Source organism: Micropterus dolomieu, linkage group LG01 (assembly GCF_021292245.1).
Source record: "Micropterus dolomieu isolate WLL.071019.BEF.003 ecotype Adirondacks linkage group LG01, ASM2129224v1, whole genome shotgun sequence".
Classification (NCBI taxonomy): domain Eukaryota; kingdom Metazoa; phylum Chordata; class Actinopteri; order Centrarchiformes; family Centrarchidae; genus Micropterus; species Micropterus dolomieu.
The window spans coordinates 46751493-46775389 of record NC_060150.1 but is presented as its reverse complement, the minus strand read 5'-3'; the positions used below and the strand labels follow the sequence as shown (position 1 = coordinate 46775389).

General features: G+C 43.7%; 3 protein-coding genes and 1 long non-coding RNA gene across 6 annotated transcripts in view; 2 read left to right on the top strand and 2 right to left on the bottom strand.

The window, feature by feature from the left end:
- The first annotated feature begins 2565 nt into the window (after positions 1–2565).
- On the top strand, positions 2566–12802 carry LOC123967878 (probable cationic amino acid transporter). Its single transcript, XM_046044218.1, has 8 exons — positions 2566–2656; positions 3510–3976; positions 5007–5243; positions 6784–7001; positions 7143–7289; positions 7393–7601; positions 7677–8461; positions 10790–12802. Exons 2-8 carry the CDS (start codon positions 3676–3678, stop codon positions 11173–11175), a joined length of 2283 nt encoding a protein of 760 aa, XP_045900174.1. The 5' UTR covers positions 2566–2656; positions 3510–3675; the 3' UTR covers positions 11176–12802.
- Positions 12781–14930, bottom strand: LOC123967886 (claudin-11-like). The gene is made up of 3 exons (XM_046044229.1): positions 14502–14930; positions 14110–14274; positions 12781–13691 (listed from the first exon to the last, which is right to left on the bottom strand). The coding sequence occupies exons 1-3, from the start codon at positions 14725–14727 to the stop codon at positions 13432–13434; spliced, it is 651 nt and encodes a 216-aa protein (XP_045900185.1). The 5' UTR covers positions 14728–14930; the 3' UTR covers positions 12781–13431.
- A 495-nt stretch (positions 14931–15425) lies between these two features.
- The window catches only part of LOC123967862 (polyhomeotic-like protein 3), a 27208-nt gene continuing 18736 nt past the window's right edge, over positions 15426–23897 (bottom strand). For all 3 annotated transcript variants that reach the window (XM_046044197.1, XM_046044205.1, XM_046044186.1), the window contains 6 exons: positions 22483–22814; positions 21150–21315; positions 19714–19825; positions 19278–19398; positions 17365–17659; positions 15426–16275 (listed from right to left, as the gene is read on the bottom strand). In XM_046044197.1, coding sequence (XP_045900153.1) covers positions 16121–16275; positions 17365–17659; positions 19278–19398; positions 19714–19825; positions 21150–21315; positions 22483–22814 — 1181 coding nt within the window. In that variant the 3' untranslated portion in view covers positions 15426–16120. The remainder of the gene's footprint in view (positions 16276–17364; positions 17660–19277; positions 19399–19713; positions 19826–21149; positions 21316–22482; positions 22815–23897) is intronic.
- LOC123967893 overlaps positions 18584–23897 on the top strand; it is a 20095-nt gene continuing 14781 nt past the window's right edge. The window contains exons 1-3 of the long non-coding RNA XR_006824366.1: positions 18584–18801; positions 21234–21330; positions 22485–22527. This is a non-coding gene — a long non-coding RNA (uncharacterized LOC123967893). The remainder of the gene's footprint in view (positions 18802–21233; positions 21331–22484; positions 22528–23897) is intronic.

Here is a 23897-nt window from a genome sequence, read left to right as displayed (position 1 = left end):
AACCTTAAGTGCAGCAGAAATTTTTTTGTAACCTTGGCCAGATCTGTGCCTTGCCACAATTCTGTCTCTGAGCTCTTCAGGCAGTTCCTTTGACCTCATGATTCTCATTTGCTCTGACATGCACTGTGAGCTGTAAGGTCTTATATAGACAGGTGTGTGGCTTTCCTAATCAAGTCCAATCAGTATAATCAAACACAGCTGGACTCAAATGAAGGTGTAGAACCATCTCAAGGATGATCAGAAGAAATAGACAGCACCTGAGTTAAATATGAGTGTCACGACAAAGGGTCTGAATACTTATGACCATGTGATATTTCAGTTTTTCTTTTTTAATAAATTTGCAAAAATTTCTACATTTCTGTTTTTTTCTGTCAAGATGGGGTGCTGAGTGTACATTACTGAGAAATAAAATGAACTTTTTTGATTTTTGGAAAATGGCTGCAATGAAACAAAGAGTGAAAAATTTAAAGGGGTCTGAATACTTTCCGTACCCACTGTATGTCCCCACCACTTTTCAACACAAAGTGACGCCCTTGTCTAAAGGTGACCGGGCTTTTGCAGTCTGGGCCCCTCGTATCTGGAACTCCCTGCCTGAGAACCTGAAGTAACATCTTTTAAATCACTTCTTAAAACATAGCTTTTTTAAAAATAAGCATTTTATTCATTTCTACTGTGCTGTTCTCTAAATTATTATTATTTTTTACAGTTACCACAGTTGTATGACGCTCTTTTCATTTTAAAGAGGTCATATTATGCTTTTTGGCTTTTCCCCTCTCCTTATTGAGTTATATATCTTTTTTGTGCATGTAACAGGTTTGCAATCCCACAGAAAACTCTGCTCTGAACTGCCTGAACAGCTCGTTTGTATTCCAGCCGCTTCCCTTTCATCCCTGTGACGTCACAGGGATGAAAGGTTAAACGCGCCTCATGTAACGCTCGCCAAGCGGCTACTCCGACACGCCCTCATAAACAGTGAGCTGCAGCACGCAGCTCTCCTCTCCCTTCCAAACACTAGCTACCCTCCAGGCAGTCAGTGGACATAAAGTTGTTCCTGTGATGTAGAGACAGAGCTCAGTTAAAACTTTATGGATGAAAGATACTTTTGTTACAGATTAATAACTCACCACTCTGAAACTCTCGCTCCAGTCCATGTTGCCAAGCTGGTCGGCAACATGTACAGCTGAACTGAAGCTGTTTACGGGCTTCTCGCTGACCCGCCCTACTCTGCTTCTGATTGGCTAGTAGTCCTTAACTAGGAACTGAGCATGTGCAACTCCCAACAAAGATCATTTAGAGACAAGATGTATCACTCCATAGTTAAAACGGAGTGTTCAACACAGGGTGAAAAGAGGAGCAGCAATGTGCAGTATGACAAAAATGTATGTATGACACCTTCTGATATTTGGTTTTCAGGTATTTTCCAAATCACAGCATCAGAACCACAAAGAGATGAGTTTGTGTTTCTGGTGGTGAGGTGAGCTCCTCCGGGAACTGACTCTGTATAAAACTCGCCTTACTGCCTTTTCACATATCAGGGTAGTGCTGGAGGGTCGGGCTCCCAAACTCAGCCTTTAGAGTGAATGAATGTGAAAGTATGAATATGGGAGGAGATTGTTAAAGCAGCTTCTGCAGGAGAACAGAGCGGCCTTTTGATTTAACCGAAGGTGCTGAAGGTTTTCGTGATGAGACACAGCAGGTGCAGGTCAAGAGGGAAGGAGCGTTCCCTAAAACTGTCCTGTGAACCAGCTTGTGTAGACCGCAGTCGAGTGTCTTGTTCCTCCTGTTTTAGACCCTCATGTTACCGTGTCTGCAGATAAAGCTGTAATCTGACTCTGTGCATCAGATTACCAGCAGATACCAACAATGCAACACATGCATACAGCCAGCAAACATACAGTGTGTACACTTTGGAAAAGTTTGATTTTGTGCTTTATTTTGTGTTTCAGTGTGCAGAAGATCTGATATCATCCATTAACTTTAATGTGTTTGATTGACAGGAGAACGACTGTGAAATGAATGTCCACTTCCACTAGATATGGCGAGCTCAAGGGCACTTGACCTGTGAAAACAGCCTCCAAAATATAAAATAGTTTATTTTAAAATAATTATACACCAGACATACTATTCTATTTATGGTCTGTTCATGTTCTATTCATCTTGTTCCTGTTAATAAACCAGAAGAGAGGCCCTCACAGTGCAACACATCCTTCTCTAAGACAACAGAGCAAACTCCAAAAAAGAAAAAAAGGCTATTAAGTGGACCTTGAGTTTAAGAATTATGTTTTGTTAACTTACATCAGCTGGGTATAAAGATTCATGCCAGTCTAAACTACTCCTGCGGGTAGAAAAAACTGAGACAACTTTCTATTACACACCTGCTCCAAAAACACACACCCACACACCTGGTCAGTTCCCAGCCCTGCATACAAAAACTCCCATCCTCGCTCCTATCAATGAATGATGACAGCTACACACACACACACACACACACGCCTGCTCAGCCTCAGGTGTTGAATAATGAATCAGCCCGATCACATGGTGTCAGGTCTGAATGATTAACGCTGCCGTCTCCTCTCGTCACCATTCACTGCAGGTCTGCAGAAGACTTGGACTCCACCAAACGTCTCCCTCACTTCCTCAGGGAAACACACAACAAGTGAGTGTTTTACCTCTCTGCTCAGGCGTGTGTCTTTAAACTGCATATTGGGTGTTTCTCTCAGCATTTTTATCCAACAAGAAGGAAACTGTCTGTGCTCTCCACTTTCTAAAATGCAACCTGTTGATGGGGATGAGGAGGTTCATGTCAGTCCAGGTGTTGATCAGAGTGTGAAGCAGTAATTTCTGATTGCTAGAAGTCAGTTCAGGTCTGCATGCAGTTCAGTTTTAGCTTCCAAAGTCGTGCCTTTCCGTTGTGAAAGTAGATTCTCGGTCTTCATTAATGTTTCAGAGAGGGAGTCTCGCTCTAGTGAGTGAGGAGAGCAGCAGATGGTATCCCATCATGACCCGCTGGCTCACATCATCAGGGTTGGACAGGTTCACCTGGCTGATTTTGGCCATTTATTTATTTTTTCAATCAGTTATTTTTGACTGATTACTTTGTTAATTTATTGAGCAATTTATCAATCAATTTTCTAAAAGATTGCACTAGTCAAGATGTATGTTTCCCTCATGTGGTACTGAGTCATGCAGAAAGTTTTGGTTTTATGTTTTGAGATTTCTGCCTGAGGACATATCCTGCGGATATGATGTTCACTTTTTACAATTACACATAAATTACATGCAGTGAATTATTCGTGTGTTCAGAGTTTTAACACAATATATAACCGGTTTATGCTGGTTAATAGAGAGATATTGTTAATTTTCATCCACTTATGGAGCAGCTACAGTTACTTTTGCTACTTCTGTACTTTTACTTCTGTAAATTTTAAGTCCAGGGCTGCGATGAAATAATTTTTTCATTGCGTTTCATTGATACTTTTATTAAAGTGACTACTTTCTGCTTTTCACAGAGTCCTTGCCCTCCATTTGGATGTGTGGCTCTTAAAGAACAAACCTAACAAAGAAGTCAGAAGAAGACACTCTTGATGAGGGTGAAAGGATGATAGAGGGAGTGACAGAGAAAAGGTAGACGGAGTCACAAACACACACTGTAACAGTTTATAAACAGGTGCTGTGATGGCGGCGTGGCTGGGCCGCCTGTCTTTGGGCGACGCCTGGTACAACATGTATTCCCGCCTGCTGCGAACCAAACCTGTGGGCTCCATGGCTCAGAGCTCAGACGACCTCACCGAGCTCGGGGAGGGGTCCGCAGTTGGCCTCGCCAAGGTGCTGACCACCGTGGACCTGGTGTCGCTCGGGGTGGGCAGCTGCGTGGGCACGGGAATGTACGTGGTGTCAGGGCTGGTTGCCAAGGCGATGGCTGGGCCTGGGGTCATCCTGTCATTTATTATCGCAGCGATGGCGTCCATACTGTCAGGTGAGACAACGTGAGGTTTGCACAACAGAACATTTTCCAACCAGAGGTGGAGAGTAACTAAGTTTGTTTACTCAAGAACTGTCCCGAAGTGGGACTTTGATGTACATTTCCAAAGGCTCAGATGTCTGTCGTCCCTTAAATTATGGAGTCATTTTCATTACAGTCAATAAATCCAATGAAAAGACCATTTTGTCAATACTTTCTGACTTCCTACTGAATACGTAAATCTTTAAAAACAGCTCATAAATACATAGTTTCATGTTGTAAAAAGGGCTCTGTAATTTCCTAAAACAGCTGGTCACTGTAGTTCTTAGAAAACATTACTCAAACAGGAGGAAATAGTGCTTTTGTTGGGGACTATATTCAGCGGCGGATGAATCCACATGTGGCGCTCTAGTAAGTATTTGCGGCAGCAGGAGGGTGTATGTGGGACTGGGTTAGAATAAACTAGTGTGTGTTCATGGTGATGAAGAAATATGTGACCCAGTGCAGCTGCTGAGGCTCACTGATGTGTTTTAATAGTTAATGAACAACAATGGAGCTCTATGGCTCAGAGGAAGATTTATAGATACAGTATATCCATAACTACTTGTTAGCAGATACATTCATTGTTAGTTTTTGTCCGTAAAAAAAAGGATATTGCCTTATACTCGAAGATGCTGTTGAGAAATGGGGTCCTGATACTTTACTGTATCGGTTGTAAACTTTTATGTGAACGATGGGAGCCGGCTCCCACCTGAGGGCCGATATCCCATATTTAATTCTTGCAACTAATAAGACACTAACTTATGTAGTGACCAGCAGAAGTTGTACTACACGAAGAGCTGTTAGGCAGCCATAAGATCCAGCTCCCTTCCAAGAGCCAGTACTTCCAATCACTACTTTACTTGGAACATAAGTGTGTAATGTTCAGGTGTCCACATAGTTTTGGCCATGTAGTGTGCTTTTACTTTTAGTACAGGACTTTCAGGTGCTGTCGCCTTGTATCCTTAAACTGTGTCTGTGTATTTTTTTTGTATTTCTTCTTAAGGTGTGTGCTACGCAGAGTTTGGTGTCCGGGTCCCCAAGACGACCGGCTCGGCCTACACCTACAGCTACGTGACAGTCGGGGAGTTTGTTGCGTTTTTCATTGGCTGGAATTTGATCCTGGAGTATCTGATTGGCACTGCGGCGGGGGCGTCAGCTCTTAGCAGCCTGTTCGACTCTCTGGCCAATCACAGCATCAGTAACTACATGATAACACACCTGGGCACACTCAGAGGACTCGGTCAGTACGATCAATACATGTGTCATTGTTCAGCACATTCGGAGCAAATTAACGTTGCTGCAGGAATAAAGTTCTTATTGTTTGAGAAAAGTTAGTGCTTGTTAAATTTAAAGAATATAACAACAGTAATGGTAACTTGCTAATAATTAGCATATATAATGATACTAGTTTAGCAAGTTAACATGCTAACATTTCCTAATTAGCGCCGCTAAATAGAAAGTACACCTGAAGTCTTCTAATAAATAAATTCTAATATTTTGAGATATGGATTTTTGATTTCCGTGAGCTGTAAGCCATAATCATCATGATTAAAACAAAAGAAGGCCTGACATATTTCACTTTATATGTATTGAATCTATAATATATGAAAGTGTCACTATCTGAATAAAATTATAAAAATAAATGAATATCTATGATATTATAATTTTATGAGATGCATTTGTATTTTAAAATGGAGCGGGAGTCAGTGGAGTGACAGGTGTAATGTATTTACACTTGTGAGTTCCAGTTAAAAGACAAGCAGTCGCGTTTTCGACTAACTGTAGGCATAAAAGAGAGGATTGGTTAACACCAAAGAAAAGCGCAATGCTTTAGTCCAGACGGGTTGAGATAAAAACATGAATCACATGCTCAAAATTATTTTGAGATAATCATTGTCTATTTTTATACCCAGATTTGTGACTACGGGTTTCACATCTTGTTGCAGGTAGCCCAGGTCCTTAATATCTTTTAAAGATATTTTACTGTAGTAGAGGTGTGAGGGAGTTGTTTTCACATCTTTTGAGGGGCAGATAGATTTGTGAGTCATCCGCATAGAAGTGGTAGGAGATGCCATGCTTTCAAAGAATGTTTCCAAGAGGGAAGAGGTATAGGGAAAAGAGAAGTGGTCTAAGAGTTTAGCCCCCCACAAAGAAGGGAGTAGATTAAGCAATGTCCCCAAGCTTAACTGAAAACCATCTCTCGGACAGACCAGTGTCCCTGATACCAACACCGTGCTCTAGACGAAAGAGAAAGTCTACCTTTACATCACCACAGCAAGGTGAAAAGTCAAACCACTGCAAAGACAAGGTTTTCATGCGGTGTTAAATTCCTCTTTAAGGGATCACCAAAGTGATTACAATTCATCCTGTGACCATCTGAGCCCAGTTTCATGGCAATCCATCCAACAGTTGTTGAGACGTTTCACTGAAAACCACATGTAGCTGTCATGGTGGTGCCAGAGGAAAATTCAAGAGATCATCAAAGTCATTATGATTCATCCTCTTGGGAATATGAATGTCTTTGAGCTATTTCAGTCTGGACCAAAGTGGTGGACCAACAGAGCAACATCCCAAGAGTCTTGCTGCTAGCATGGCTAAAGAGTTTAAGATAAATAGTTCAGATTTGTAAGGAGACTTTGAATTGTTGCTTTCTTGTGAACCTACCTGACATCAGGGTCTAATTATCTCAATTCTAACAGATAAACTTCCTGTCATGTCAGTCCTCACACACTTTGTCTCTTCCTTATGTTGAAATGGAGTTGTGTTCCTGTTTGTCTCAGGTAAAGGTGAGGACACGTACCCAGACCTGCTGGCCCTGTTTATCGCCCTGCTGGTCACAGTGATCATTGCTCTCGGTGTGCGGAACTCAGTGGGCTTCAACAACGTCCTCAACGTGGTCAACCTGGTGGTTTGGGTCTTCATGATCATCGCTGGACTCTTCTTCCTCTCTGCCAGCAACTGGGAGGGCGGCAAGTTTCTGCCTTACGGCTGGTCAGGGGTGAGAAATTGAACCACCTTGGTTGCACAGTCCCTTTGAAGGCACAGTCTTACAGTCCTTGGGGTTCAGATGTAAGAAAATAACACATAATCTGATCAAATGAAATCAAAAGGAAACAAGTGGTCTCTTGTTGCTCATCAGGTGATGCAAGGTGCTGCGACTTGCTTCTATGCCTTCATCGGCTTCGACATCATCGCAACGACAGGAGAGGAGGCGAAGAACCCGAACACCTCCATCCCGTACGCCATCACCGCCTCACTGGTCACCTGCCTCACTGCCTACGTGTCGGTCAGTACGTACTGTTGTGCGAGTGCATGCTTGTAACATGAAGAACACAAAATCTCTTAACCAAAAAGAAACATGGTTACCTGACCACCTTTCCTCTCTACAGGTGAGTGTGATCCTGACTCTCATGGTTCCCTACAACCTGATTGACGGCTCGGCTCCTCTCATGGAGATGTTTGCGGTGCACGGCTTCCTGTGGGGGAAATACACCGTGGCTGTGGGCGCCATAGCCGGACTCACCGTCTCTCTGTTAGGCTCGTTGTTCCCCATGCCCAGAGTGATCTACGCCATGGCCCGGGACGGACTGCTCTTCAGGTAAGGAGGCATGAGACACACAAACACACACACAGGTAGAAAGAGGATTCCTAGCTAACTTTCTGATGTCTGCAGGTTCTTGTCACACGTGTCTGCGTTCTCACACACTCCCGCAGTGGCGTGTGCGGTGTCCGGGAGCTTTGCGGCGATCCTCGCTCTGCTGGTGAGCCTCAGGGACCTGATCGAGATGATGTCCATCGGCACCCTGCTGGCCTACACCCTGGTTAGCGTTTGTATTCTCTTGCTTCGCTACCAGCCTGACGAACAGACCGACACGCACCAGTTTAACTCCGGGGAGGACGTGGCCGACCTGAAGAACCCGGACGATGGGGCTGTCCCCACCAAAGACGACCAGATGCTGATCGAAGGCTCAGACGGTGATGGATCGGCGTCCTACCACGCTAGCGGGACCGAAGGAGAGGGTGATAGCTCTGATTTCCACACAGGCAACGCCTCATTGCTGAAACGGCTTCTGGGAGGTCATTACTACACCCTGCGGCTGCGGCTGGGAATTCCCGATGCTTCGGCCCGGCCCACGCCTGCCACTGGCCGCATAGTCACCCGATGCACACTCCTCTTCTTCCTCACCTCCTTCCTCCTCTGGTCCACGGTTATATTTGGTGTTGAGCAGGGAACAGGTGTTGCCGCAGGGTTTTCAGGCCTCATGGCTATGACGATGGCGGGGTCCATGGCGAAGCTTTTGATTATGATTATACAGCAGCCAGAGAGTGGGAGGAGACTGCCCTACATGGCGCCCTATGTGCCTTTCGTCCCTGCGGCGGCCATATTGGTCAACAGCTACCTCATGCTTAAACTGTCTCCCATCACGTGGGCCAGGTTCACGATCTGGTGCTTCGTAGGTGAGATGAAACATTCTTTGTTATATTTGAACCTCTAAGTGCATTTTAACTATTAGAGCATAGATGCTGGGTTTTACTTATTATCTGTTTTAAAAATGTGTTTGTGGTCAGCTTGAATTGTAATGTAAGAAAAACACAATCAGTGTTGTGTGCAGAATAAGTAATTACGCTGCAGAAGTATGTTATTCTCTTAGTCCACCTACTGTCAGCAGTTAAATTGTTTGTGCATGATCAAGCCAGTTAAGATTTATTAGTAAACTTGGTTTTGAATTAATGTTTTTAGCTGACGAGTCCTCTGCTTCTTAGGCTACTGCAAGATGTTTTTATTTTATTTTTTACAGATGTGCAGTCATGATGTTTAGTTTGGTGTAATTTACAGTTTGCTGCGCCCACATGAGTGGGAGTAAAAGATGAGAAATTATATCAGAGTGCAAAGTCTAAAAAGGCAAACCCACATGGAAGAGGATTCAAGAGAGGCCTGTACATCTGTTTTAGCATATGGTTTCAGTTACTTCAACTGTTGTGCTTATTTTTAGTTTGCGCCTATCATACAGGCTCCTCTGCTCTTTTAGTTCTTGCACAGTCAGCACAGTTGGAGACACCGGGACTCACCGGGACTCACAATACTGCCATTCATTCTAAACTATGTGATACCCCAACCAACATCTCTCACAGTAAACATGAAAGTGTATTTTGGTCAAAGTGTCAATTTAACCGTTGTTTCAGATGTACCAGGTAGTATTTTCATGTACATATTGTTAAACTGCACAAAAATACTGTGAACTTCTAAGTATTCTTATCTGTCACATCTTTGGGAGCTGAGCGTCTGCTGCTATGCTAGCAGCTCTGTGAGGCTGTACCATAGACTGTATGTAAGAAGTGGACGTAGTCATTGTGACGTAACCCGTTGGATTGTGGACTGCTGTTTTCAAGCCTCGAGTTTGGCACCGCCATGTTGATTTTCTGCAACCAGCGGCACCGGACGTGACCATAATTGGACGAGTGGAGCTATCGGCCGTGTGTGGAGCTAGCTAGCTTGCTTAGCTAGGTGCATCTGTAATTCATGTCAACTGTCATTTTAACAGGGCTCATAACTTTGTCTAGAGAACAGCAGGCTTAAAACTAAATGTACTCACCAGAGAAAGTGAACAGCCGACTCCTAATAAGCTTTTTCAACGGCACTGGTTAAATTTACACAGTGACATGGGAACTAATCACTCTTGCCATGGTAACAACTTGTCAGTCACAGATAATCCCGCCCTGAAGCATACTCTGCTTTCTGGTCTATTTTCCTCTAAATTGGACCATAATTTACTAAACGAACATCATGCTGTGTGGAAGAAGACTTGAAACTAGCGACTGAGACCATAAACTCGTTAGGAAAGTGTTTACTGAGGTAATAAATCAGCTGAGAAGTAGCAACATTTTACCTTAATTGTTTGACAGAATGCATGGGATGTAGGCTACCTTAGGCATAATGGTCCTTTGAGCTAAATGCTAACATGCTCACAATAACAATATTAACATTTTGATCATGTTCACCATCTTCCTTTACTGGCATGCTAACATTTTCGTCTTAGCACTTTTCACAAAGTACAGGTGAGACTGATGGGAAGTTATCAGGTCTTTTGGTCGTAAACGACTAATTACAATTTTGACCCGCTGATGGCGCTAGACGAAGGGATAACTAAAAGTTATTACAATTCATCCTGAGGGGAACATGAATGTGTGTAGCAAAAGTTCATGGCAACACATCCAATAGTTATAGAGACATGTCAATCAAAAGCACAAATGGCAACTTGTTGGTGGCACTCCCAGAGTTTGTCAGTAGGATTCGTCTTGTGGTCACCATGAATGTGAACATGGCGCAGTGGCTAAGGTGCTTGCCTTTGGTGTGACAGACCTGAGGTCAAATCCACTGTGAGACACCAATGTGTCCCTGAGCAAGACACTTAACCCCTTGTTGCTCCAGAGGCGTGCGACCTCTGACATATATGGCAATTGTAAGTTGCTTTTTATAAAAGTGTCAGCTAAATGAATAAATGCATACGCAATCCATCTGATCTCTATTAGCTGGCTTGAAAGGGAAACAGGAGATGTTTACTCATTGTGTGTAGTGAGGAATGATTACAGAAATGCAGACTAGATATGAGGTACAGCAGAGAAACGATCTTCCAGACAATCTCTCTGTTAGGTCTGCAGTTGGTTGACAGATGATGAAGAGAGCGAAGAGTTTCCAACCTTCTGAAGTTTGTGATAAAACAGTTAGACAGTTTTTCAGGCGGTCATACATTTTTTATTTAACATTTACCGTCTGTGCGTCCTCAGGTTTGTTGATCTACGGTTGTTACGGAGTGTGGCACAGCACGCTGGAGCTGAACGCCCAGGAGCAGCAGGCGCACTCCAGCTCCTACCAGCGATACGACGACCACCTCGATGAGACCTTCTCCCCCGATGACAACCTTTACCCCCAGGAACCGGGGGAGAGACCCTACCAGGGCTGGTCTGCCCCGGAGGAGAAGGGATACCACTACCAGCAGCATAACCAGTACAAGCAGGAGGGACAGTACGACGACCAAGATGGAGAGCAGCTTCAGTATGAGGATAACAGTGACCAGCATGGATACCAGTCCGGACCAGGAGGCCAGTATACAAGCAGAGGCGGCAGAGGAAGGACCAATCGTGGTTTTGATGTGGGTGAAGAGGAGGACTGATGTGAGGTTGTTTCCTGTTCGTCCAAACTGAAATTATGCCAGAATGAGGAATACTTTGAAAGTGACTTCTACACGAAACAGTAAATCAAATAATCTCCAAAACAAGCAAAGTCATACCAAAACATTTTATTTAAATATTTACCAGTGAACCCCTGCCTTTGTCTGCTCAGTGTGAAAAAAACGTATCGTTGGAGGAGGTAGTGGAGTTTGAATGTTTCAACGACTGAAGGGCCCGGCGGCTGCAAAGCTTCGGTAATTTCTGGTGTCTGTATGCACCTTTTAACACACACGATAACAGTTTGTGTGTGAAACAGTGGTGTTGCAATACAAAATCCTCCCCCTGTGCTTCTTCTGTCCCTCCAAATTTTTTCACACCACACTTGGAATCAATGACTACCCATCTGACAGACGTTAACCCCTTCCTACTGTTTACCTCACGACTGTCGCAACAAAATAATAACTCTTTAGGGTTGTAAAATCCTGCGGACCTATTGGAGTAGTCTGTAGTTGTGTATTGTTTTGGCATAAAATAAGCCTTTAAATTAACAGATCTGAAACTTAAATTCCTGGATTTTATTTCATCGTCTCACAGGTGCCTGAAATGACACGCCTGCACCAGCCCCATTGAATTGAGCATTAAGGCAGTCTGAACGTAGCCTTACTCCACTCAGAAACAGGAACAACAAAGATGTGATCAGGGCATCCTTACTTTTCACTTTACAACGCAAAACTTAATACAGAAGCTATGGCATCGGGGCCCCTGAATCCAGAGATCCTGGGCCTGTGTGTGGTAGACTCATTTGGAAGTGGATCCAAAGGGACAGCAGAGGCTGTCAGTATTGCAACATTAAACTGGAGGTGATCTACAACAGGGTTTCCTCAACACACTTGTCATCAGTCTTTACGTGGTTTCTCTTCAGCTGTTTCTTCTGAAGAAAGTCGCAAGGACTGGACTTTTTTATCTCCACGGAGCTCTTTCTCTCACTCACACACGGCGTTTATCAGACTCAAATCTTAAGAAATGAGTACAAACTTGACAAGGAGGTAGGTTTTTCTCTGGAGGCAGAAATTCTCTCTCTGATTAAAACTCACTGGGTGAAGAGATCTTTTACTAACTGGCAACGTTGAAAAGCAAAGGTGGACGTCTGGTGGTACCACTTGTTTTTCACTCACAGCCTTTCCTCCCCTCTTACCTCTTGTTTCTGTGCATTGCTACTTACCCAGGGAAAAAATTGATTTATCTTAACCAATCACACAACTTCTGTCGCCAGAATAAAAAAGTAAATTCTCCTTTTACCATCAGTCTCATGATCAAACTTAGCGGCTCGCATTTTCTTTTTGAAAGTTAAGGATTTCATCCTATGGCTGTTCGTGGCATCTCTGAATATCCTAGTTGTGGCTTTCTGAAGCCCTGAAAGATACTTTTGTGTTTGTTTTTCATGTTTGAGTGAATGGTGTTTACAGTGAAAGACTATTTGCTCTATTTAGTGCCTGCAGCAACTAATTGTTTTAATGTGTGTAAATGAGAACGGGGCATTTAAGTTTTCTCGTGTTGCAGGAATAAATGTCACATTTGGAGTGAAATGATTTATTGTGAGACTCTTAATTATTTGAAAACTTTAATTATTTGTAGCACTGGACAAAAAATTGTACAATACAAGTACACAGTTGATATATATTGATTATACTGTTAATATGGAGAGTCTAAATCTGCAAAAGGTTACACATGGTACATAAAACAACCTGTGATGGACTAAATGAGAGCAGGTAATCTCAACAAATGTAATTCTCTGTACTTCAGGTAAGATTTTGGAAATGTGTTCATGCTATTTAAAGTATAATAATCATTAAAGGTAAAGTCACACATGCGAGCAACAGTTTTCTAATTTCAAAACAAACGACTCTAAATACATCAAACTAGTTCACCACCTAAAGAAAGCACATTTCAGACCATAGTTACACCATTTTGTCCAAATTCAGCGCTAAATGTCTGATTTTGTTTTGTAAGGCAGCAGTATAATATCTGATCTAACAATAGTTTTGGCAGAAACCCTGTTTCTTTGACTCTGCACAGGGATTTTTAATTAAACAACGAGACTATGTTCCTGTAACTGTGTGGCTCCTGGTGGCCCCTGTGCCATACACTAAACCCCTACCTGCTCATGTATCATAAGTCCTTCTCAAAGGTGGATCAGCTAAATGTAAAAAGGGAAACGCACAGACTTGATTATGATAATCTTCTAGAGAACGTCATCTTCACACTTGTGCACTCTTGGCGTGGTTTGCGGGGGGGTCCAGCGGCGTGGCCGTGCCCCGCTGTCTGGAGTAGAAGAAGCTGTTCTCCCTGCTCGGGGTCCAGGCATCGGCGCCGTGGCAGCACAAGATCATGGAGCCGCCCAGGAGACAGAGAGCCGAGCCGACCCAGCCGGCGTACAGAGAGAAGCCAAACGCCATCAGACCCTCGTGTTGGTAAGCGCCGATGGGGAACCAGACAGTCGATATGATGCCACACACAGCTGGAAGAGAGGAGTTACAGAGGAGATGGTCATTTCTACGAAGAAGTGGAAAAATAGGGAAACAAATAAAACGTTCTTTGGCCTGAAGATACATCTGCACACTGTTTGAGTTTCTGTACGCTGTTTGTATCCATCTGGCCGTCTGTCCCTGAGGTTGTTGACAGGAACTACCTATTTCATCCCACAGGAAGCAGGATGCAGGCCACTCTGACAGACCCTGACCCTGACTTCCAGCCCTTTACCACCTGCAACAGCAGGGAAAGACCAGAGTATCCTACCGTACATCTCAAAACTAAAAACCAAAACGGCCTCCAATGAGAGACTGTCTCATTGTCTCCACAAATTGAGATTAGTTAGAAATTGTGTGTGTGTGTGTGTGTGTGTGTGTGTGTGTGTGTGTGTGTGTGTGTGCGCGCACCCATGAGGATGAAGAGGACGCCTCCCACCCGGGCGCGTCGCTTCTTGATGGCGGCGGTGTCATTTGGCAGCCGGACGCAGGGCATGGACATCAGTACCTGCAGCATCGCAGGGAGGCCGAGCAGACATGCGCAGATCATCAAAGCACGAGACGTCTGGACGTGGGCTGAAAGAGAGAGAGAGAGAGGTTTCATACCTGAATCATGTGTTTGCTCACCTCTGGCACTCTCTCGCAGTCAGGAATGCACGCACACAAAAATAAGTATAAAACACAATATGGGTTAAAACGAGATCTTTTTTTTCTCAAACTAATTTGAAATATTTTTAAATAATACAATTATTAGTTATGTATGTGATTTAATAACTAAACTCTATTCCCCCTCTTCCTCTCACCGGGCAGAGTGAGGATCTGGTTGAGGGCCACGCAGTGATAAAGCGTCGGGGAGATGACGCACTCTGCCCAGAGTCCCCGGGAGCCCAGCTCATCCATGCGGAGGCAGGTGGCCACTGAGTAGTCGCAGGTCCGGACCCAGTCGTTGGTGGCAGTGGCGACGATGATCCCGACCCAGCCCGCACAGCTCGCCGCGCTGCCGGTGATCTGCCTGCACAAGTGCGCCATGGAGCCGCCGTGCGTTTTTACGCGCTCTGCTCCGACGAAAAAACAATTGTCTTAAAAATGAGAAAAACAAATGACAGTGTTTAAATATCTGTAGTGGTCTCTCTGCACTTTAAAAGTCTTGTTATTCTTCCAGAGGCTGAAAAACTAGATGTCTTGAGAAGGATTCAGTTATATTTGTATCCTTCTCTGCTCAGTTATTAAAAGATGAAACGTTGAAGTCTTTCCAAATATGATTAAAAGTAGAATTTTAGGTTCAGAATCCTTAAAAACAAAAGTAGAAATTAAAAAAGTAATCCTCAGTGCGTCCTGGGCTGATGCGCAGAAAAATGCCTAGAATAAAATTTATCATCGGGTGTGGTGAAAAACTCTTAAGCCAATCAGAGCGCAAGTGAGATCCTAACCTAAACCAGATATGGAGAGACAGACAGGCCCAGACAGAAAAACAAAAACTAAATCAATCAGTAAAGCAGCAGATACACACCGACCTGGAATATTTAGTCCAGATTTGAGGGTTTGGATCTGGAAAAGCTTCCGGAAGGAACTTTGTGATATGAATTAAAATCACTTCTATGAAACGCAGATTTCTCTTTATACCACTCACCTTGCTCACTGTGGCCCTCTGCTGGTGACTTCATCCTCCATCCTCGTGTAAAAAAATGTATTCATTTTATTTCAAACAATACGATAAACCAATCATATTGATTAATTATTCATTTATTAAATAATTTCAAGCAGGATACCATAAAAATGTGATGATTAAAGACACCAGTCTCTACCCTGATAGTGACTTTTTTTTTTAATCCACAGACATGTTTTTGCCCAGAATATAGTGATAGAAAACATTAAACTTTCATGAATCACTTACAAAGTCTACGTGTCGTTATTATTATTATTTGTTTTTATTTATTTTTTTTTTTTTACACACACCGGTTATGTTAGCTACTGGATAGATTTGTCATTGACGTCACGTTCTAAAAAAACTAAATAGACAAATTTTATATATTAAATGTTGAAAATCCTTCATGAAATAGCTTCAAATTTACACTCTCCAGCGGCATGTAAAATGTACACAAAGTTACAAAAATCAGTCTCCTGCTACAGTCAGAGGGCCCAAACGGATGAACTTTCTTCTGGACTCTGGGATCTCCATGCTTCTGCAAACCTCTTCTGTTCCGGTCTCCTAAGGCCACACCGCAAATTTATAATCTCATAAATTACAACGGATCTCTTTTTGTGACTTTGTTCTGTCATCCTTGGTGTCAGCTTTTGTTTTTCTCTTTCTCCCCCACCATTTGTCTGTTTGCACACATCTTTATTGCCTGTGTTCCTTCGACTTCACGCCCTGACCTTCTCTCTCTTTTTCTCTCCGAATCTGTCTGCCTTTTTTTTTCTCTCATTGGTTTTTCAGCGAGTTGATGTGAGCGCAGATCTTGAGAGCCGGCCCCAGTTTGATGTTCATGCTGGTCATCAGATGGTCCTCGGTCAGCAGCAGCAGAGCCTGGCCGTCGATCTCCTGCAGCCGGAAAGCCTCCGCCACGTCACTGCAGCCTGAAACACAAAGATAAAGACAGGGTTAACTCCGCTCTACAGTGTAGAGTTACGTGCATGCACGTCGCGGGTCTATTTCAAGTACCCGGCTATTTAATAACCATAAAAAATTCTTTGTGTGGTTCATCGACGGTGATAAATGATCCGAAAGTCCCGCGAGGTGCGGACAAATCGGCACAACACCAGTGAAGCTGGGGCTACAAGCTACGCCGACACATGCGCCCTGACGACCCAGGGTTACCGTTACCATTTTGGATTCTGGCTTCAACTGTGAGATTGACAGTTGAATCAGGCTTCGCCCATCGAAGCATCGAATCTTCGACTATTCGGGGTCAGCCCTGAGAGATGGTAGCGGACTTTAGGAAGAGCCCAGCCCCACCTTGCGTGACCCCACACTGTGGAGTCCTTCTGCTTCCTCGGCACCATCATCTCTCAGGACCTCAACATCACCTCCCTCACCAAGAACACTGCTGTCCATCAGGACCAAAACCTCCAGCCATATGAACAGTTTCCTCCAGTCTGCAGCTGGCCTCATCAACAAGGCCCGGGACCGCCACTGACTCTGACTCTCGTATCTCTCATATGAGTGATTAACAGGGCTGAGTATCGTTTCAAATGTAAAATACCTGAATTTGGGAGGAGCTTTATCTTAATGTAGTGTGATCTTTAAATATGTCGTTTTAAACTTGGGTTTTATTTATTCATTTAAAAAAAGATGTAATTAAAACACTCTTTGCACTTTGCAACACTATTTGGGAATAACGCCCGTCTTCCCGATGTTTCCCAGTGATCTTGCTCAGACTGACAGTTGGTGGTTAAAAGTATGCACGTTACCTCACATGGCGGTTCGGTTCAGCGTTTTTGCGAAACACTTAATTGGATGAGGGGCGCAGGAGAAGCTGTGCGCAAGCCCCCCGTCGTCATCATCATCAGCATCTGCTGACGATTAAGACACTTGTTTGTTTATATAAATCAAACTGACAATTTTAAGAGACGCTGCCAGTTCCAAAGAAGCTGAACGGCGTCCAGGGCGTGTGAGCAACTTGTTTATATCTTGTGTGTGACACTCGTGGTTAGTGGACGAGTTACCTGGCAGTGTGTGTATGAAGGCAGTTACTTCCTCCACGCTCCACTGGGAAGGGGCGGGTTTGAACGTGGTTGAGGGTGTAGAGGTGGTCAGGGTGGGCGCAGACGCCCTCCTCGCTCTCCGTGCCGCCCGGCGCTCCATCCTGGCTGACATGGCAACAGCAGGGTCTTCCTCCCCGCCATCATCGTCTTCCTCCGCCCCTCCTCTCTCCATGTCCTCCTCCTCCCCCTCTTCTGCCGCCGGCGCCCTCTCCTTTCCCTCCTTCTCTCGCCGACCGGCACTCCAGAGATCACGAGGCTGCAGAGGAAAGAGGGAGAGAGCGTGACTCGTGGAGGGATGGTGTCCGTTAAGAACGCAGGTGAGTTCATCCTGCATCCTTTTTTAATGCTTGAGCATCCCGCCCGCTGAAATGTATGCTTCTTAAAAGTCTTAATAAATGAAGTGTCAATCACAATAATGTAAAAATAAAAATCCTGTCATTAAAATTCCACTTCAGTGAAGTTACAGAAGTATTATCAGCTAAGTATAGGCAAGCTTGTAGCTGCTGGAGCTAGTTTAACTACTTATATACTTTAATATACAATTTAACTGGGGGCCGGGCCCCTAAAACAGTATCACCAGATGAAGCTGAGGGGTCGTGAGATGATTAATGGGAGAGAAAAGAAGATAAAACAAAGTCCTGATACATTGATTCTTCAGATGTTTCTCTAATCTTTGCTGTTTTTGTAAAATATATGCTTAGTTATTTTCCACCACTGAATAAACCTGCTTGAATGAAAAATTTCAAAAGCGCCGTGTCTGATGAAGCAGTTCCTGCAATGACCACCAGAGGCTGCCTCCAATAAACTTTCAACTGCATTTAAAGTCAATGGAAACAGCAGACAAAATAATCAGGTCCAGGTTTCCACTACACCAGAAATGTTTACCAGACAGTGTCTCAAGCATTTTATTTATCAAAATAACTGTTTAATTATTTTGTCTGCGCATCTTATTTCACACCTACAGACATGCTGTTTAAAAGCCTGACAGGGAACTAATTAATCCCTTATTTATTTGTTATTGGCCGAAACGAGAGAGCTCAAAATAAAACATGCTGGGTCCAAAAATTAATCAAATGTTAGTTTGTAACTGTAGAAGAGATTCTGGCTCATAGAGGAGGATGTTGTGTGAAACCAAAATGTCTGTAAGGCTTTAAAACTTCACCTCCTGAAAGCCCCAGGTGCTCGTTAACACCTGTGCAAGCACACTGACATCTAATCAAGAGGTGGATTCTACTGCAGGAGTAGTTTTTTAAGCTTCTGTGGATTCTTTTGACGGCTTTCACACTGTAAAATAACGAGTTATCACTAATAATTGAAACCATCGCAACTGCTGTGAATCTGAGCTCAGCACGACCGGTCGCCTGTGGAGGAAAATGCAAACTTCCAAGTCCTCAACAGGTGATGGTTTAATGACACACGTAAGCTGAACGGTACCATGCTGTCGTGCTAAAACAAAACTTGCACTTGTTCTTGTCTTGTTTTGTTCTCTCTCGCTTCTGCTTTTTGTTCTGGTCAAAGAATAACTTTTTACACTCTGTTCGCTGTGTTTGATTGTAAATTAAATATGTTTGGACTGTTGGTCGGACAGAATGAGTGAGCTGAAAGCATCGACTTCGACTCTCGCAGACCCACTCGACCTGACCGCTGACCCAAGTGCTCTCAACATAGAAACAAAAAGGACATCTCACACTGAAACGTCGAAACCCCACGCTCATTAGAGGTATAAACTTTGGACCCAGTTTAAAAGAGACCCGTGGAAAACCTCTCCAAAGATAAAGTGCGTTAGTTCATTGATCCAAAAGAGGACCCGCGGACGCTCAGACTGTGTAGTGTAGCACTGTGTTTTAAACTGGCGGTTAGTTCAGAGCCCCTACCAGTCGCAGCAAAAGAGGTTTCCCAGGGACTGACTCCGCCCTGTTCAGGGCCGGGCGGGGCCTCTCTGAGCGACTGCCTGCACTGAGAGCCCGCAGACGCTTCGTCAGACGCACGTTAAACCTGACAAAGACAGAAAAGGAGAGAGAAGAAGGTCAGAGCGAAGGAGACAACAAGACATGTGGTGATGTTTCCTCGTTCTGCTGCTTTGATTCACACTCATATCTGTATTTAACACCTGTGTGTTTCTACACACACACCACACACCACATCCTGCTAGCACTTCTGCTGTGAGAGCAACACCCCCCCCCCCCCCCCCCCCCCCCCCCCCCCCCCCCCCCCTCCAAAAAAACACTGCTGCATTTCAGAAACAGTGTCTTGGGTCACGCAGTACAAAAGCTGCTTTTTGCTTTTTGAGCCAATGAAATCAGGTCTCACCCGCGTGCACAGGAAGTGGAGCAGAAGCGCTTGGACCGCATGAAGTTGTGTGCGTGGCCCCTCTTCCCGCAGAACTGGCAGTGCAGCACGGTCCTGTCCCTGTGGGCCGACCCTGCATGTGTGAGACAAACACATTCACGGGCTGCCGTGTTTTTATTTGAGAGCGGTTAGAGCTGCGCACGGCGTTGATCTTTTACTAAAAATACACTGAGCGGAGCTGCGACAGAGAAAAACGTGTTTATGGTTCTCGGTCATTATGTTGTTAGATAGGTTGTAGAAAGAGGAACAACCGGTGAGACTATTTTAAGCCCATTCTTTTTTTCCTCTTGGTGCCACTGGAGTGTCGACTTGTTCCACATTGAGAAAACTTGGGCTGCAACTAACTGTTATTTTCATTATCGGTTCATCTACTGATTATTTTGTCTAAACTATGTCAGCAAATAGTGAAAACCGCCCGTCTGAACTCTGGTTAACGCCTTCAGATCGCTTGTTGTGTCTGAATAACGGTCTAAAAGACACCAGTTTTCTGTCACATGAGACAAAGGAAAGCAACAAATCCTCCACAAACCGAGAAGCTGGAACCAATCGATTATTTTCTCAATTAATCAATTAGTTTTTCATCTAGAAAATATCAGTTAATTATGAAAAAATGTTGATCAGTGTTTCCCAAAGCCCCAAGATGACAAATATATTCAGTTTACCGTCACTGAGGAGGAAAGAAACCAGAAAATATTTAAATTTAAGAAGCTGGAATGAGATAATTTTCTTTAAAAAAATGATGAATCAATTATCAAAATAGTTGACGACTGATGGTTTTGGATGTTTTAGCCAGTTTACATTATTGATCTTCCTTTTCCAATCTTCAGATTTTAGATTGTTTTTCAACCTTCGCAGCAGCTCTACTTTCAGTTTGTCATGAACCTGCAGAGTTTCTAAACTTGCTCCAGATCAATCACAACGACTATGCCGAATCAATTAGTCGATTATTGAGTTGTCGATCCACAGAAATTGACGCAAAAATGCTGGATCCGGCTTCTCGAATGTGAAGCGCTGCTGCTTTTATCTGTTCCCTCTGATTGGACTGCTGCTCGGGCTGAAATCATCACCCTGCGTTTTTAAAGAACCTCTGCAGAACAGGGCGTGTTAGGTTATTCTTTAATCACATATTTGTTACTATTACTTCTATTTGACGATGCATTTTGTTTTAATGATGATACTGTTCTTTACTTTCCCTGTCTGGTTTCTTTGTATGTTCCTCTGTATGTGACGCGGCTTTCTTTTTGTATGAACGTATGTCACTTGTGTTTCTTTGCAGAACCATTTGTATGTTTTGTGTCGGACCACCTTGAAAACGAGACGGTTCATCCCACCATTAACAAACTTACATATTTACAGTATAATATTTAAAAAACTGAACTAGGTCAAAGGACTCGTACCGTTCCCGGCGTCGTCTGTGTCTCCTCCCTCCTCCACGTCTGAATCGGTGGAGTGCTCAGCTTGTTTCAATGTCTCCGTCACAGGCAACGCCGCTTTCCCATTGGTCCCGTTCACTTCCTGTGGTTTGGTCACCTGCTCTGGGACCAGCAGCGACGAGCGGTTCACCTGCACGATGAAAAGGTACACTTTACACTTTGTAAACCTCCATGTGTGTAAGACGCCAAGAATCTCGTAGAAAATAATTTCAGGGAGGATAATATCTTCTCACAGGAATCGACGCCGTATTTGCTTTATTCATGAGTCACTCATAGTTAATTTAGATAAAACTCTGCAAAGGACAGAGGAACCCAAGCAGACTAGAAAGCACTTCATTAAAAGCAGGTTAAAATATCAGCTAAACCAACGTACATTCTGCAGTGCTGCTGAGAAACGTGAGGAGCTGGACGCCAGAAACACTGAAGTTCAGCCGCTTCACGGAGCTAAAACCAAACTCTTGAGCCCTGACAACTCATCACTACAGTGGCTTCATGCTGCTGAAGTTAGATTTACTGTACGGACCTCCAATCTACTCAAACTACTCATGGAAACTTTATAATCACTACCGCTACTACTTTAAGTGGCGACAGTTACTTCTGCACATTTAGAAAATAGAAAACTACAATCCATTGAATTAAATTCTTATAATTAAACTATATGTATATATTGCTTTTTGCATTTTGACTTGGGAGTGATTTTTATTCTTAATAAATTAGACATTTATTTTACTGGTTTGTGTTGGTCATGTGTGAAATACATCCAGAATACATCAGAGATGCAGCAGCTTTTTTTCTGTACTGGATTTAGTGAAACTTGTCTGATTGTTGTAAATGTAACTTGATTTTCTTGTTTAGATTGTTTCACTGTCTCATTTTGAGTTCTCTATTGTTTGCTGTTGCTTCAACCTGGGAAAAAAAAAAAAAAAGACAGATACTCGACTCTTGAGAAATATTTTGTAGCTGTATTGAATGAATTGCTGAATTAAGATACTGAAATCTGTGGCAAGTATCTGCACAGACAGATCTGTCCCACGCTCCAGTTATTAATGCAGGTCTGGCACAGAGCGCCTGAATAGATAAAGAGAATGATGTCCTCTACAGCTGACAGAATAATCTAACTTTCCAACATTAGCCTGTAGAATATTGCCAAAACAAAAATGAATATGAGACATTAATAACTGCAGCTCACATTATAAATCAACATCAGTAATATATTTCTAAAGCTTTTGGTCTCCAGCCGTCAGTGTGGTGTGAAACGTGTGTGTGTGTGTGTGTGTGTGTGTGTGTGTGTGCGTACAGGAAACGGTTGCAGCCCCTCCTGGATGACAAATCCCTCCACCAGGTGAGTCAGAACCTGTCGTCCCTCAGGCCACGCCCTCAGCTCCCAGGGGCTGCTCAGCGATTGGCTGAAGCTCTCTGATTCTCTGTCTTCCAACTGGGTGAGGAGCTCCGTCTCGGCCAGGTGCTGCGACTCCCCGACCGTTTTGTCGACGGTCTCCGTCTCATGCTGCGATACGCTGAGGTCGGGCGGGGCGGCGGTCTGAGCCGGGACGAGGGGCGGGGGGTTTTCTGCCGAGGGGGTGATGAAGGGCGAGGAGGGGGGGGACTGAGAGGAGAGGCTGGACAAGGCTGGGAGGAGCAAAGATAGAGATCCGAGTTAGACCAACATGTTTAGTCAGATACACACAGACGCTGTTCTTCACGACTTCACAGAAGATAAATCTTAATGCTACGATCATATTTTAGACAACAGTGCTCCGACAATGCCTCTGTGCACAGAGACAGATCTATAAAGATCTTCCCGGGCTGGTGTGGAAGAAGTCAAAGGGTTAGGTTGTTTACTTCTCCACAGTGAGTTTTACGACCTGCAGGAGATGGCTGAAATACGTTTTCCTGCTGACCCACAGCAGTACGTTCCCTAGCTTCTATTCTGTCTCCGAACTGAGGACACACTGACTGCCATCTACTGCAGATAATACACAGACTGTGTATAAGTACCTCATACAGCCCCTCTTCAGAAAACCTGAACTATCCCTTTAACTGCTCTGCACAGAGACCTGAACCTCATCTAGCAACTTTTGGGATGAACTAGACCACAGACCTCAACACCTGGTGGAAAGTCTTCCAACATACTGTCCGCATGCAGATGAGTTACTGTGTCTTTTACAGTACAGTACGTAACAACAGTAGAGCCTGATTCGACTGTCAATGTCACAGTCGAAGCTTCGGGGGGGGGGGGTTAACTACCGGTTTTCTCCCAATAAGTTAATATACAGCCTGCTACAATATACATTTCAACGGTTAATTAATTAAAAAGATAAATTTAGTAAATGTTTTTAAAGTGCGTGAATAAATCCAAAATTATCCAAAACTATTGTTTATGATCAGAACAAACACTTGATGCCAAACAGCGGACAAAAATCCTTTTCCAGTCCCTTTTCCTCAACAAAATAAATATTTTAATAGAAAAATTAAGAGCTAATTCATTTATTAACATTTGTTATATTCTGCAGAATTTACAGATTGTGTGTGTTTTCTTAAAAGACTTTGCTGACACGTCCTCCTGCTCCCAGACAGCCACACCTTCTCCTTCACTTTCTTGGAGTGCGTCTGAAGGGGGGGGGGGGGGGCATTTTTTTTCGGTGGCATTTGAAGTTTTACGTCCAATAAAAGTTTGGATGTTGACAAATAAATCAGACAATGCAAAAGCAA